Source organism: Daldinia childiae (genome assembly GCF_008694065.1).
Source record: "Daldinia childiae strain JS-1345 chromosome Unknown Scaffold9, whole genome shotgun sequence".
Taxonomy (NCBI): Eukaryota; Fungi; Ascomycota; class Sordariomycetes; order Xylariales; family Hypoxylaceae; genus Daldinia; species Daldinia childiae.
This window is the reverse complement of record NW_022984650.1, coordinates 1,395,507-1,408,051: the sequence shown is the minus strand read 5'-3', so window position 1 is coordinate 1,408,051 and position 12,545 is coordinate 1,395,507. Positions and strand designations below refer to the sequence as shown.

Here is a 12,545-nt window from a genome sequence, read left to right as displayed (position 1 = left end):
GAGAGGCGACAGTGTAGGGTTCGGTGTTTCTTGCGACAAGTGCTCTAACACCTCCGGGTCGCGCCACTTCGCGTTACTAAGGACCTTGTCGCATGCCTATCATAAAAGGACGAATGTGACTGTTAAGCTCGGAAATATTGGGGGTATGAAGGTAGGATAGGTATAGGATCGAATGCTGGTAATACCCAAGGCATTTGAAGCGTGTGGACTGGAGTTTATTTTGCTGACTTGGAAGTGACGTTGTAGACGCGCTGTATATCGTTGCTAAGGCAATTGTTGTATGTTATTTATAGAATCCCATGATTCAGGGAGGAATTCTACGCGTCCTCCTAGGAAAATAAATAGTAAAAGATGCGATGAAGGGTGATTAATGTACTTGAAAGCGATGAAATGAATCCCCCCTCGCGCCTTCTTTGGATGAGGTGAGTTAAAGTTGGTGGTGTAACTTCCCGGCTATGGCTCCACAAATTAGTCAGCTCAGAAGATGGCGCATTGACCAACCCGATACGGGTAGTACCCCAGGTACCCCAAGCTTAGACCCATTGAGCCATTTAACGCCGAAGCTTGTCAAAGCTCGCTAAAGTCATTTATTGAATAAGACCTGGAACTACTTAGCTAATGTTGCTAACACTGCTAAGGCAAATTATTCTGCCTTAGGTTGTAACAATTGAGTCGACATCATTGGCTGTTGAACTTGGCCATCTCAACCTCAATCACACAATAAGCTACCGCAAGTTGCCTGTCAACTGACGCCCTCAACAAACAATTGCAACCGACCGTGCGGTCATACATCATTGTGAGTCCTTTAACCATAATCACGATACATCCCTAATGTTTCTATACTAACTTTTCATCTTACCATAGCCTGTAGTTCCGTAATGGCCGTCCCCTTCGAAGCATTGATTCCATATGGAATCATCCTTGCCGTAAGAACCCCCGGTCGATGATAACTTACCTCGATAATAGACTTTTTGGGTACTAAGACCCTATTAGATGTTTAGCGCTACCGGCGCAGGACTTTCCAAATTTAGAAATTGGCAAAATGGCGGCAAGAGAGCGAGGCGATCGTTAGATCAGTGGGATAGGCAGAGTACGGCAAATCCGCAATATGATATATTTAGGCTTGGAGGAAATTAACTTCATTTTACGCAGTGATGAACCGCGATATGCGCCTTACAGGATACCTACGAGGACAGAGCGATGCACCTGCAGCCCCCGCTGGATTCGAGCTGAACAACCCATGGCGGGTATGTTTCTGCAGTTGATAAATATGTTGTTGATACCTAGTACTGACATATTATGTAGGTCGAGAAGCGATTTACGTAGATGAAAGAATAGAGGGGTTGGCGAAGAGAAGCATATTGTCTACGACGGACAACTACTTGTACAAAGTCTACAAAATACAGCACCTGATACTCAAGCTGTTTTGTCGCGCGTCTGTTGCTGGTCATTATTTTATTTAGGGTATCATTTAAATCCTATTCTAACAGACCTAGGGATTCCGGAACGCCTGCCTACTTTATGTCTATATCGTAATCTCTGGACGGTTCTTATTCAGGGTCTCGAGAAGCATACATGCTTGGCATAGCTTCTGACTCGACATATAACCACATTTCTCGCATATGCCAAGCTTTTGCTTTAACCTGATGGGAAGAGTAGTGCCTGCTGTCTTTAATTGTCCACTGGCTGGGTTTGGCCTGTCATAAGATCGTGTCTTGGGGTTTTCAGCTGTGATCTCTGTTTCGAGTCCAGTGGCCTCGGCGGCTTCATTTTCTCTGAGTTGTTTCTCCATGGCTGCCATCTCACCACCGCTTGTGCGACCGTTTGACGAACCGCAGCCGCCGATATTATCCTCGTCAGTAGGGGTTCGGTTAGGTGCAGCCTTTCCATCACAAGCACAAGAACTTGGTGTAGCACCGGGTACCAATCTCGCCATGTCCTCCCCACTTCGAACAACGTCCAAGATGGCGCTGGGGCGGACTTTCTCTAGATTCTTGATCAAACTTCTAGCACTTCCCCTGAAGGCTTCCGGACTGTAGATGCATTCGGTGCTGAAATAATCAAGCTTTTTGTGGTGCGCATACAAAACAATCTCCTTCTCGTATGAATACTTTAGCGGCTTGCTCCTCTTGACCTCACTCGCGTCGTTTCCGGTGACAATGCTCGTACTCCTTGACAAGCGCGGTAGATCTCCTCGAAGGAGGTTCATAAGAACGGTCTCTGCGACATCATCGGCATTATGACCAGTAACGACATGTTTGATCCCCAACATCTTCGCGCCCCTATCTAGAGCCTGTCGTCGGAAGACGCCACAATAAGTACAATTGCCTTTCTTGCCGATTGTCTCCACAACCTGGTCCATGGTCCAGCCGTATAGTTCACCATAGCCTACTATTTTAAGTGGCATGTCGTACTGTACCGCGTTGCGTTTAACTGTTTCGAGGGAATCATCCCTGTAGCCCTTAATACCCTCGTCGATACTTAGGAGTATTAGATCAACTCCATAGTTATGTCTTTCGTTCAGTGTTTTGAGCACCGAAGCTAAAACGGTTGAATCCTTGCCACCTGATGCACCGATGGCAACTTTTTCCCCCGGGAAGAAAAGCCGTGATGAAGTTATGGTATGATGCACTTCATCTTCGAATATTCGGATGAAACAGCCCTTGCAGAGTTTCTGATAGTTTTTTGGCCTCTTAATCACGGCTCGCTCTGTTTTGCAGAGGGCACAAAGTGCCGGTGGCATTCTCTATAGAACTTGAGCTTTCTTAGATGATATAGATAATGGAGTAAATTTTATGAAAATATATAAATATTGTTGAAAAATAAATTGGAATAGTATCATAAAATTTAAGATTCGTTGAGATTGACTCATGTCATTCAAGGTTGCTTACAGCACATGCAAAGTTCTGGTGGTTCGAAGAATTTTGGTGGGGTTGAAGATATTAAGGTACAAGGTACCTAAAGGTACGATAGAGGGGTATTATGCACTAGGTTAATCTGGGTCTAGTCCACTCGGGGCTAATTCTCCGATATTTTACCATCCGGTCCACTGAGAAACCCTACGCACAACTTTTTCTGTTTTTTCTAGGCTCGCAACTTTACACGAGATTTCTTTTACTTTTCACACCTCTCATTTCGGTCGCAACCTTTCACCCAACGCCGATCACACGACCAAATCATCAATATGGTAAGTTCCTGACGTTCGAGACTGCTGTGCTCCTGCACTCAGCCAAATAATTCAATGGCACTCGCTTGTCGAGTTGCTTAATTTCCGCCTGTTGTCTTCGGACGCAGGTGAGGAACTGGCTTGAGATCTTCGCGCAATGTGAAATACCATTCGTGATTATCTCTCTAGAGTTCAAGAAAGACTACAGTCAATGGAACACATTTGCTGATGTCTTTCTTCTCAATGATAGCCTCCCAAGTCCGGTAAGAAGGCCGCCCCGGCCCCTTTCGCCTCTAAGGCAGGTTCCAAGAAGACACCCAAGGTGAGTAGAATCCTCCTCAATCATTTGCTCTATTGAAGAGCCCGAAAGTGATGCTAACATATCAATTAGAACCCCCTTATCGAGAAGCGATCGCGCAACTTTGGCATTGGCCAGGACATCCAGCCCAAGCGAAACCTCTCCCGTATGGTGAAGTGGCCCGAGTATGTCCGTCTTCAGCGCCAGAGGAAGATCATCAACCTCCGCCTGAAGGTCCCCCCAGCTATCTCCCAGTTCCAGCACGTTCTGGACCGCAACACTGCTGCCCAGGCTTTCAAGCTCCTTAACAAGTACCGACCCGAGTCTAAGGCCGAGAAGAAGGAGCGATTGGTCAAGGAGGCTACTGCGATCAAGGAGGGCAAGAAGAAGGAGGATGTCAGCAAGAAGCCCTACGCTGTCAAGTTCGGTCTGAACCACGTTGTCGGCTTGATCGAGAACAAGAAGGCTTCTCTCGTCCTAATCCCCAACGACGTTGACCCCATCGAGCTTGTCATCTTCCTGCCTGCTCTGTGCCGAAAGATGGGCGTCCCCTACGCCATCATCAAGGGCAAGGCCCGCCTCGGAACTGTTGTCCACAAGAAGGTATGCATTAACCATTAATATTGCATTATATACGTTTGACTAATTAAAATTTAGACCGCTGCCGTCCTCGCCGTCACTGAGGTCCGATCAGAGGACAAGAACGAGCTCTCTAAGCTCGTGAGCGCTATCAAGGACGGTTACCTAGCCGGATCTGAGAACGCTCGACGACAGTGGGGTGGTGGTATCATGGGTGCCAAGGCCAACAAGCGCATCGAGAAGAAGAAGAAGGCTCTGGATTCGGCCATCAAAGTCTAAGCGTTAGGGCTGGTCACGGGATCATGATTTCTATATTTGCACAGTTCCGGCGTTGGAGGAGGTAAAAGGGAATACCAACCACATGGATTTGCATAAAGCCTATCTAGACTCCATCTGCAGAGTTTCGCCGACGACCAATGTGACAAATGAATGATCGATGCAATTTCGTAAAGTCTATGTTCGCTATTTTCCCGTAATATCCTAACCGTTCGAGCCAAGACTTGGCTTTTATATCTTCCAAATAGGTGAATTTCTTGGACCCGAATTAGTTTGTAGGCTTGGTGTTGTGGGAGATTACCGCATGAGGACAGTCGAGCCGAGCCAAGAGTGCCAAGCAAATATCTTCGTAGCGTCGTATTTTCCCACGCTCTTGGCTCAGACTAGGTATTGATACAGGAAACGTTCCTGAGTGCTGGGTTTGTAGCTTTACATCCATGTTGGAGCTTACGCGGCGCAGGCATGTTTGGCCTCGTATATCAGTGTCTAACTATTCGCTTACTGTTTGATTCTATCTTGGCCGTGATGATAAACCTTTGTTTGAAATACGGATACTTGCACCGGGCTTGAATTGGCACTGTTCAGTTGATTGGAAGTGGTGCCTACCTAGAGCTAAGTGCTGCTACTCATGCGTATCTTGGTATAGGAGATCTGTTTGTATCACCTAGCTCGTTGGGCTGTAACATTGTGCGCCGGGGATATACTATAGTAAAACCGCACTATAACGAATATCAAAAAAAACAAGGGTCTAAGTTAGTCATAGAGTATATTTGCTAACCTACCTATATAGTAAATTTGTTATGGTACGGGTTTACTGTATCTACTGAAACACTATGTGCTATTCCATGCTATAGCCGGCAATGCGGTATCTTGGGATATTGAGTATGCCAAGATAAGGCATGCATGGGATCTAGATTAGAATGTTTTGGGATGAGATCAAACAAATATTGTGACATGAGATCTGCGATGTTGCCAAAGGCTAGATAGCTGTATTCTAATTCCCTACCGGCATCTTCGGGACCGTTGTTGTTATTGTTGTTGTTGTTGTTGTGTTGTTAGTGTGACTGTTCTTGGAATTAGAGAGGTATTTGACCATCTATCTCGGTTAAGGAGTCTCGTCGGTAATCGCTCGAAACCCATCTCACCGAGAAATGCCCTACTTAAACCCGTCGGTGAGAGCGTTGAAGATATCGTGCTAGCCGGCCAGTGGAACCCTCTGCTGGTCCTTACCTCTTGAGTTATAACTTATATGTACAACACATAACAAGCTTCATAGTGTATGTAGGTCGGCTACACTAGATACAGTGGACCCGCGGGTGAATGCCGAGTTAGCTACGATACTTATCCTCGGAGACAAGTATGAATGTCGTTCGTGGTGTACCTAGATGTTGTTGTTAAAACTAAAAAAAATAGGGGGCGCCGGTGAATAGCTTCCCCGGGATAGGGGCGTGTTTAGCTCGGCTTTGACCTTTGTAAAAACGCTCGTTATCTATTATAGCGTCGACGATGAAGATGACCCCCGTCGCTTTTGGGGAACCTGGTGCCTGACTACACTAGTGTAGAGATATTTAGATTATAGCCGACCATTGACGCTGAAGGCCGTGCAGTATGTGGTTTAAATACGAGTCTATTAACAAGACGGATACCGTTTGAGTTTTATGATGCTAAAAATGCTTGGCCTATTAGCGAACGCAATACCGTATATACATATTGTTGGTGTATGAGAAATAGTATGAGAAATAGGTACATTAGGTAGGTATGGAATTGGTGTGAATGATGCCAAGAAAAACCAAGGCGCCTTAAACCCAGGTAATAAACTACATCGTACGTGGTGTCGGCACATGACTGATACTATGTAGATGTATTTAAACTTATGAGGCTCTTGATTGGAAGCTGACAGGCGTTTGGGTTCCAGGGTCCAAGGCCTTGGCAGCGTATATTAATATAACCGTTTTAATTGAGGCGTCACAGCCACCACAGGATATTAATAAGCTTTTTGTTGAGGAGGGGGTTGTCATCATTGATAGAATATCGAGATAGACATTGAATATAATCAATGCCATATATTATTCAAGCGATTGAACTGTAGGAAAAAAAAACTAATAGCGCTGATATTAATTGAACCTAAACTTATTTCATAGGTATTAATAGCCTACCCAGTACGAGCTGACCGCCAAGTAGATCTCGGAGATAGGGGGAGCTTAACTAAGCGGCTTACATCTGATATCATAGTTGCAAGAGATAAGACTCAAGAATAGAGTAAAAATAAAATATAGTTTCGAAAGAGCAACTTTATAACAAACTTTTAATAAATCGTTCCATCTGTCTTTTATGAGAAATATTTACTTTTTACCAATATACAATCCACCTCTTAACCTACCTATTCCTCTATTAAATTTTCTTCTAGCTCGTAAGGAGGGGAAGCTTGTCGAAAGGGAGCCATATAGACGGTAACGTCACGTGCAAAGAACAATATATAAACTAAAAGTACCAGGTTTGCCAGGAAAGATACCCTCCATTGTGACCTTAGTACATGAAGTAATTTTCTCATTCACAACAATATGTAAGTAAGAAGCTACCTAGTGAATGGAAAAAGGTTCATCACATTGATGTAACTGGACAACTAGGGTCACATGGGCAAGTCTTTAGGTTAGGTTAAGTATTTAATTCAAAGCAAACGAGTATTTTACCTCATCTATCTGCCTGTAGTCACCACTTACAAACGTATACCAACCATACCTACCCAGCATCCACCTAAGCAAGCAAGCAAGCAAGATGTAGATACATCATAGTCCCAGGTAATTCGTTTGACAGCGACCCCCCGTCCCTCACCGCTTTCTTCTACGTACCTATCTATCCTCCCTTCCCATGCCGCGAAGCCGCGCACCTAGGCAGGGGGGTCCGACGAAAGCACGCCCGGCACGTTGCAAGCAGATTGGCTATTGGCCCTTCTCGGAGGTACCCAGCGCACAGCAGCGCAAGCATGTAATACGCCTTGGCGAAATCCACGGGAAACCAACTTTACACCTATGTAGGTACCTATTAGCTCCCAATATCCGTAATCTAGATCCATGCCGCGCCTATCCCAAAATCCCGTGCGCCGCCTCACGGCCTGCGACCCCCCCGTTTCATGCTTATGCTTATCCAACGGGTGCCTGTCTATAGATCTACATGGTTTGGTCTTGGTAACGCCGCGAAGGGCGAAGCTTTCGAACCTTGGTTTGGAAGGTCTGGGCGACCGGTTATTAACAAGATTGGGGGTGTTATTTATGCTTGGGATGCTTGGGATGATTAGATGGTTAGATGGCCAGCTATCTATCTAAGATTAAGTAGTTGAGATTACTGTTTTACCCCGGACTCCGGACTTAGCGATACTACCTGTTGATCTCTCTCCTCTCGATAGTTCCAGCGTGATACACTATTAAAGCCTCATGGATCATCGCTTGCTGACGCTAAGTTTGACAAGCCCTTGTTAGTATCCTGAGACTCTTCTTCTTCTTCTTCTTCTTCTCTTGATTCCACACGGCTCTTTTTATACGTCTACGTGTCCCTACCTTTATCTACTCCTTTCCAAATAAATTTCCTACCGAATCCACTTCATGAGGGATTATCAGTCTAAAGCCGAGTTGCATCATCACCGCTATCCACATACTTAGCCAGTGATACCAGCTCGTCGCGTGATTTACACCTCCGTACGATCACGGCCGCCTCCGAGTGAATACCGATCCGGTCGAGCGCGATTTGAGCGAGACCAGACGAAAGCCAGAACCTCGGTCAAAGTCATCAGTCATCAAGCATACAGGATAGGATCCTCCTGAAGGTGTGGACAGAGAGTGGACGGGCGCCATATCTGATTGGGCTTGGGACTTCCTAATTCGCTCATATCCTGCATCCCTACATCCCGCCTTCAGTTGGTACCGGCTGGGATCTTGGGTGCCGCCCTGTGTTGTCATCATACCTACCTTACATATCTCCGACCCTCACATATATAAAAGGCCGCATCCAGCTTCGTAGCTTCGAGATGCCTGCTCCTCCGCGTACGTGTTGTTATTCCTCTTCTACTCGCTGCTTATCTCCCCCGCCAAGAAAAGGGGTTAGTAAATCCCAGATCTGGATCCACAGGGGTGGACGCCGGCATCTCATTACACCCAAAAATACGCTTAAATTTATTTTTGAGATCCCCGAGATTGGCGAGGTAACTTTGGGGGGAACGTTTCGCTTACCATGGCCGCAGAAGATGCTTTTGCCTACGCGCTGAGTTCTAACCAAGCCTGGTCCGGCTACAAAGGTCATCAGAACCCCGACTTCTTCCCCAAATTGGCATCGGGACAGTCGCCAGCAATCCGTAAGTTTTCAAATAATTTCTTCTTGGCATAATATATACACCTTTGTTCTTTGTTGAGATGCGAGATGAGCAAAGACCCACTCAACAGAACACTAGTACGGTCTTGGTCATCCTGAATCCAGAGCCTGCTGCGCCGCAGCTTATGCAATGCGGAGAATGGTCACATTGGAGGAGATGGTAATTTACCTATTGAAAGAGTTAAGGAGGCTAATGCGGTTAAACGTGGTGCAACAGTTTGGTTAGGTTGTTCTGACTCGCGCTGCCCGGAGACGACGATTCTAGGCTTGCAACCAGGCGATGTGTTCGTGCATCGTAACATCGCCAACATTATTTCGCCTACCGACATTAACACGGCAGCTGTCATCGAGTATGCAGTTGTGCATCTCAAGGTGAAGCATGTCGTGCTTTGCGGGCACTCGTCATGTGGTGGAGCCGCAGCTGCGCTTGGCGACAACCGCGTCGGCGGCGTGTTGGACATCTGGTTAATGCCTCTTAAGGCTGTGCGTAAAGCGCATAAGGAAGAGTTGGAGAGCATCACCGACGACAAGAAGCGTGCGGTGCGCATTGCAGAGCTCAACGTTGAAGCCGGCATCAACGTTCTCATGGCCAATGCATCGATTCAGGAGGCCATCGCCGAAAGGGGCCTGCAGGTCCACGGAACCTTTTTCGACATCGGGACGGGACGCATTCGCGACCTAGGCATCGGCACAGGCAAGGGGGGACATCACGGACTATCAGGCGTTAACGGAGACTCGGACATTGTTAGGGGCAAGCATGCAATGCTGGTTTTTAGAACGGACGGCGAGGGCAGCATGCAAGCTCTCTAAACGGAACGAACGGAAGCAAGCGGTCAGGTACAAGTTAGGGGCGTTTATACACTGGGATGTATGTGTGTGTCTTATCTTGGCAACAGAAGAGCATAGGAGGGAAATGTCATCTAACGGAGAGCGAATATGGGTAGCGAATATGGGGGTTACTAGCGAGGTTGATCTTCAAGATACCCGACAGAAAGGGTCATATTGGTGGATGGCGTTCGAGAAACGGAGATGTGTCCAAAGTTTCGAAAAAAAGTCTGGCGACGGGTTTTCCGTACGTTATTGGAAATATTGCGAAATTGCGAAAATTGCGAAATAGCGTGCGATTGAGCCGCTTTCTATGATGGGAATTGGTGTTTATTGGTCAATGAGGATTTATATTCCTTGCATTTTATATCGTATGATTACCATGTGCTTTAATTCCGAATCTAGGCCGGTTGGATTATTGGTTGATTGGTTAATTTATCTTCACCGTTCCGGCGGGTTTTCTTCAGTTTAAATCAATTCTTTCCTCACTTGTGCATCTCCAATTTACATAAGGCCGGTCGTCTAGGTAGGTAGTACATATATGAAGTATTCGTTCGTTGCCAAGCTGACCCCTCTAGATTCCCTATAGATTTCCTACGTCACTGGAGGGTTTTAATGGTGTTACAATAGCGGGGTAGCTATAGGCTAGCTCTGCGCAAGATATGTAGGTACATGTAGCAGCTACAATAGAAGCCATAACAGCCATAAGTGTAACGCTTGAACGCCTAAAAGGTAGGTACAGTATAATACAGTTACGACACCTCCAACTTAGTATTATATCACAACCAATAATAGTCATCTACACATCACACCATACTATCTCATATCCTTTCCTGGATATATCATGAAAGGAATGGGTCAACGCCAAGATCCATGGCATTCTAAAAGAACCTTATCTTTTACGTGTGTATTATGGAAGATCAAATTATGTGTGGATGTGCGCTCAGCCAAGCCTTCAACTTGGTTGCCGAGAGTCGGCTATCTCCTCTCTCCCACCTGGACTCAAGTATCCAACCTCAAGATTCCTTAGAATTCTCTTCGTGTAACCTAGAGTCAAGTCTATCGAAAGAATCAATAGCTTAGTGATCAACTCTAAATGCTACAGGAACGTGTTTATCTACGCGCTAACTCCGAGGTCGACAACCATGTCTTTAACAGTTCTTTCGGACGATCAAATTTGCGGCTTGCTAGAGAGTCTTAGCCACGACGAAGCTCAAGAACTGGTCGACACGCTCAGAAATGCTCTTCACGAGTATTCAACCGGTACACAATCTATAAAAGATGGCATCGTTCACCAGCCCGAGCGAATATCGGTACATTCTAATACTACCGGCGCGACTACGCTTTTCATGCCTTCAATTAACACGCTTGGCCATGCAGTAAAAGGTCAGTCTATACAGCCAAGACATTAGTGATCTTGAATCTATCTTGGCTAACCAAATCGCAGTCGTTACTTTGTCGTCACCATCAGCGGATAAATCGGCAGATACGGCACTGCCTCCCATCCGACCTACCGGCTCGGTGACCCTCTACTCCCCCCAGGGCCCTCCTATAGGTTTCCTACATGCGAAGACCCTTACCGCTTTCCGTACCGCGCTTGCTTCCTCCTGTCTCCTTGCAAAGCGCGCTTCGGTCCGAACCCTTGTTGTATTTGGTTCGGGATTACAAGCTTATTGGCACATGCGCCTAGCATTGATGTTACGGGGGGATACCATCCGCGAAGTATACATTATCAATAAAACATTCAGTGAGAGTGCTAGAGACACATTTAAGAAGATACATAGCATATCTCAAGATATCAAGCAGCGTGAGGGGTGGGAACAGGCGCAGTTTAGCCTCCTAACTCAGACCTACGGGGATTATGGCAGATTGCTAAAAGAGCACTTGAGGGCGGCAGATGTCATCTACTGTTGCACGCCAAGCACCGAAGATTTATTCGACGCGAGCATACTGACAAGTCACGAAGGTCGAAGGAAAGGTAGATTAATTGTCGCGATAGGAAGCTATACAAAGTATATGCGTGAGTTACCTCGAGAGTTATTACTCCAGGCCGTCAAGACACGCACCCTCGGACATCATTATCATAAGCACGCAACAGAAGGCGGAGTAATCATTGTAGATACTCTAGACGGGGCACTGAAGGAGGCAGGTGAGATCATGGAAGCAGGTTTGGAGCCCACGCAGCTCGTTGAGTGAGTCTCATATATTTCTTAACGATTTATGAACATAGTTGCTAATTGATTAAAACTAGACTAGGCGAGCTGGCCATGATCCAGAGGCTGGCAAAAGAAGAAGAGGAATTGCTTATATCTCAGAGTTCAACCGAAACTTCCTCCATCAACGAGTCTTCCGAAAGGTTAGACCTCGCATCACCTGGGTCGGCTATGTCGACCGTATTCGGGTCCGAATCGGGTAACTCGGCATCGGGTAGCGGAGGTAAGCGATCTTCGTCGCGCAGCCCAAGCAGGACGAGCAGCAGCCGCTCTTTACCTTTCCATCACCGGCAAAGTTCGAGCCAGAGCACTGTGGACGAGCAGCGGCATAAGCAGCAGCAATCGGGACATGACCACCACTTGGCGCGTTGGCTTTCAGCTGGTAATGTTATTTATAAGAGCGTAGGGCTGGGGCTCATGGACCTCGTGGTCGGATTCGAGGTTATACGTCTGGCAAAGGAGAGAGGGCTGGGTAGCCATATCGAGGGGTTCTCGTAGTGCGAAAATAGCCCGTTGGCACCTATATTGGATGATCTGGGGCCATCTACGTTCCGCAGGGAAAAACGGTAATATTGGATTTAAAAATACGTCATGCGACTGAATTATATTGTTGATATTTATTTCATAGAGATGGATGGCAACGAAGCTTGTAATTGCATATACGATATGGATGATATACTAAACGCCCTAGATATACATTGTACACAATGCTCTTTTGCCTCCTTGAAGTACCCGTCGTATATGACTTTCATACATGCAAAGGCTCTCCCAAAGGCCCGAGATGATGTTCCTACAATGTGTACCGTGGTACGCCACGGCATTAAAC

At 46.4% G+C, this 12,545-nt stretch overlaps 5 protein-coding genes across 5 annotated transcripts; 4 read left to right on the top strand and 1 right to left on the bottom strand.

Moving 5' to 3' along the window:
* Positions 1 to 878: 878 nt before the first annotated feature.
* Positions 879 to 1,326, top strand: GL218_07588 (uncharacterized protein; the record flags this gene model as incomplete). Its single annotated transcript, XM_033584350.1, has 4 exons — positions 879 to 926; positions 994 to 1,090; positions 1,153 to 1,247; positions 1,306 to 1,326. The coding sequence occupies 4 exons, from the start codon at positions 879 to 881 to the stop codon at positions 1,324 to 1,326; spliced, it is 261 nt and encodes an 86-aa protein (XP_033432591.1).
* Positions 1,327 to 1,525: 199 nt separating this feature from the next.
* On the bottom strand, positions 1,526 to 2,743 carry GL218_07587 (Cytoplasmic tRNA 2-thiolation protein 1; the record flags this gene model as incomplete). Its single annotated transcript, XM_033584349.1, has 1 exon — positions 1,526 to 2,743. The coding sequence occupies one exon, from the start codon at positions 2,741 to 2,743 to the stop codon at positions 1,526 to 1,528; it is 1,218 nt and encodes a 405-aa protein (XP_033432597.1).
* Positions 2,744 to 3,184: 441 nt separating this feature from the next.
* GL218_07586 (60S ribosomal protein L8) lies at positions 3,185 to 4,322 on the top strand (the record flags this gene model as incomplete). The annotated part of the gene is made up of 4 exons (XM_033584348.1): positions 3,185 to 3,187; positions 3,417 to 3,488; positions 3,558 to 4,067; positions 4,122 to 4,322. 4 exons carry the CDS (start codon positions 3,185 to 3,187, stop codon positions 4,320 to 4,322), a joined length of 786 nt encoding a protein of 261 aa, XP_033432596.1.
* Positions 4,323 to 8,543: 4,221 nt separating this feature from the next.
* Positions 8,544 to 9,491, top strand: GL218_07585 (Carbonic anhydrase; the record flags this gene model as incomplete). Its single annotated transcript, XM_033584347.1, has 2 exons — positions 8,544 to 8,664; positions 8,908 to 9,491. 2 exons carry the CDS (start codon positions 8,544 to 8,546, stop codon positions 9,489 to 9,491), a joined length of 705 nt encoding a protein of 234 aa, XP_033432595.1.
* Positions 9,492 to 10,651: 1,160 nt separating this feature from the next.
* On the top strand, positions 10,652 to 12,217 carry GL218_07584 (uncharacterized protein; the record flags this gene model as incomplete). Its single annotated transcript, XM_033584346.1, has 3 exons — positions 10,652 to 10,892; positions 10,954 to 11,698; positions 11,758 to 12,217. 3 exons carry the CDS (start codon positions 10,652 to 10,654, stop codon positions 12,215 to 12,217), a joined length of 1,446 nt encoding a protein of 481 aa, XP_033432594.1.
* Between the last annotated feature and the right edge of the window lie 328 nt (positions 12,218 to 12,545).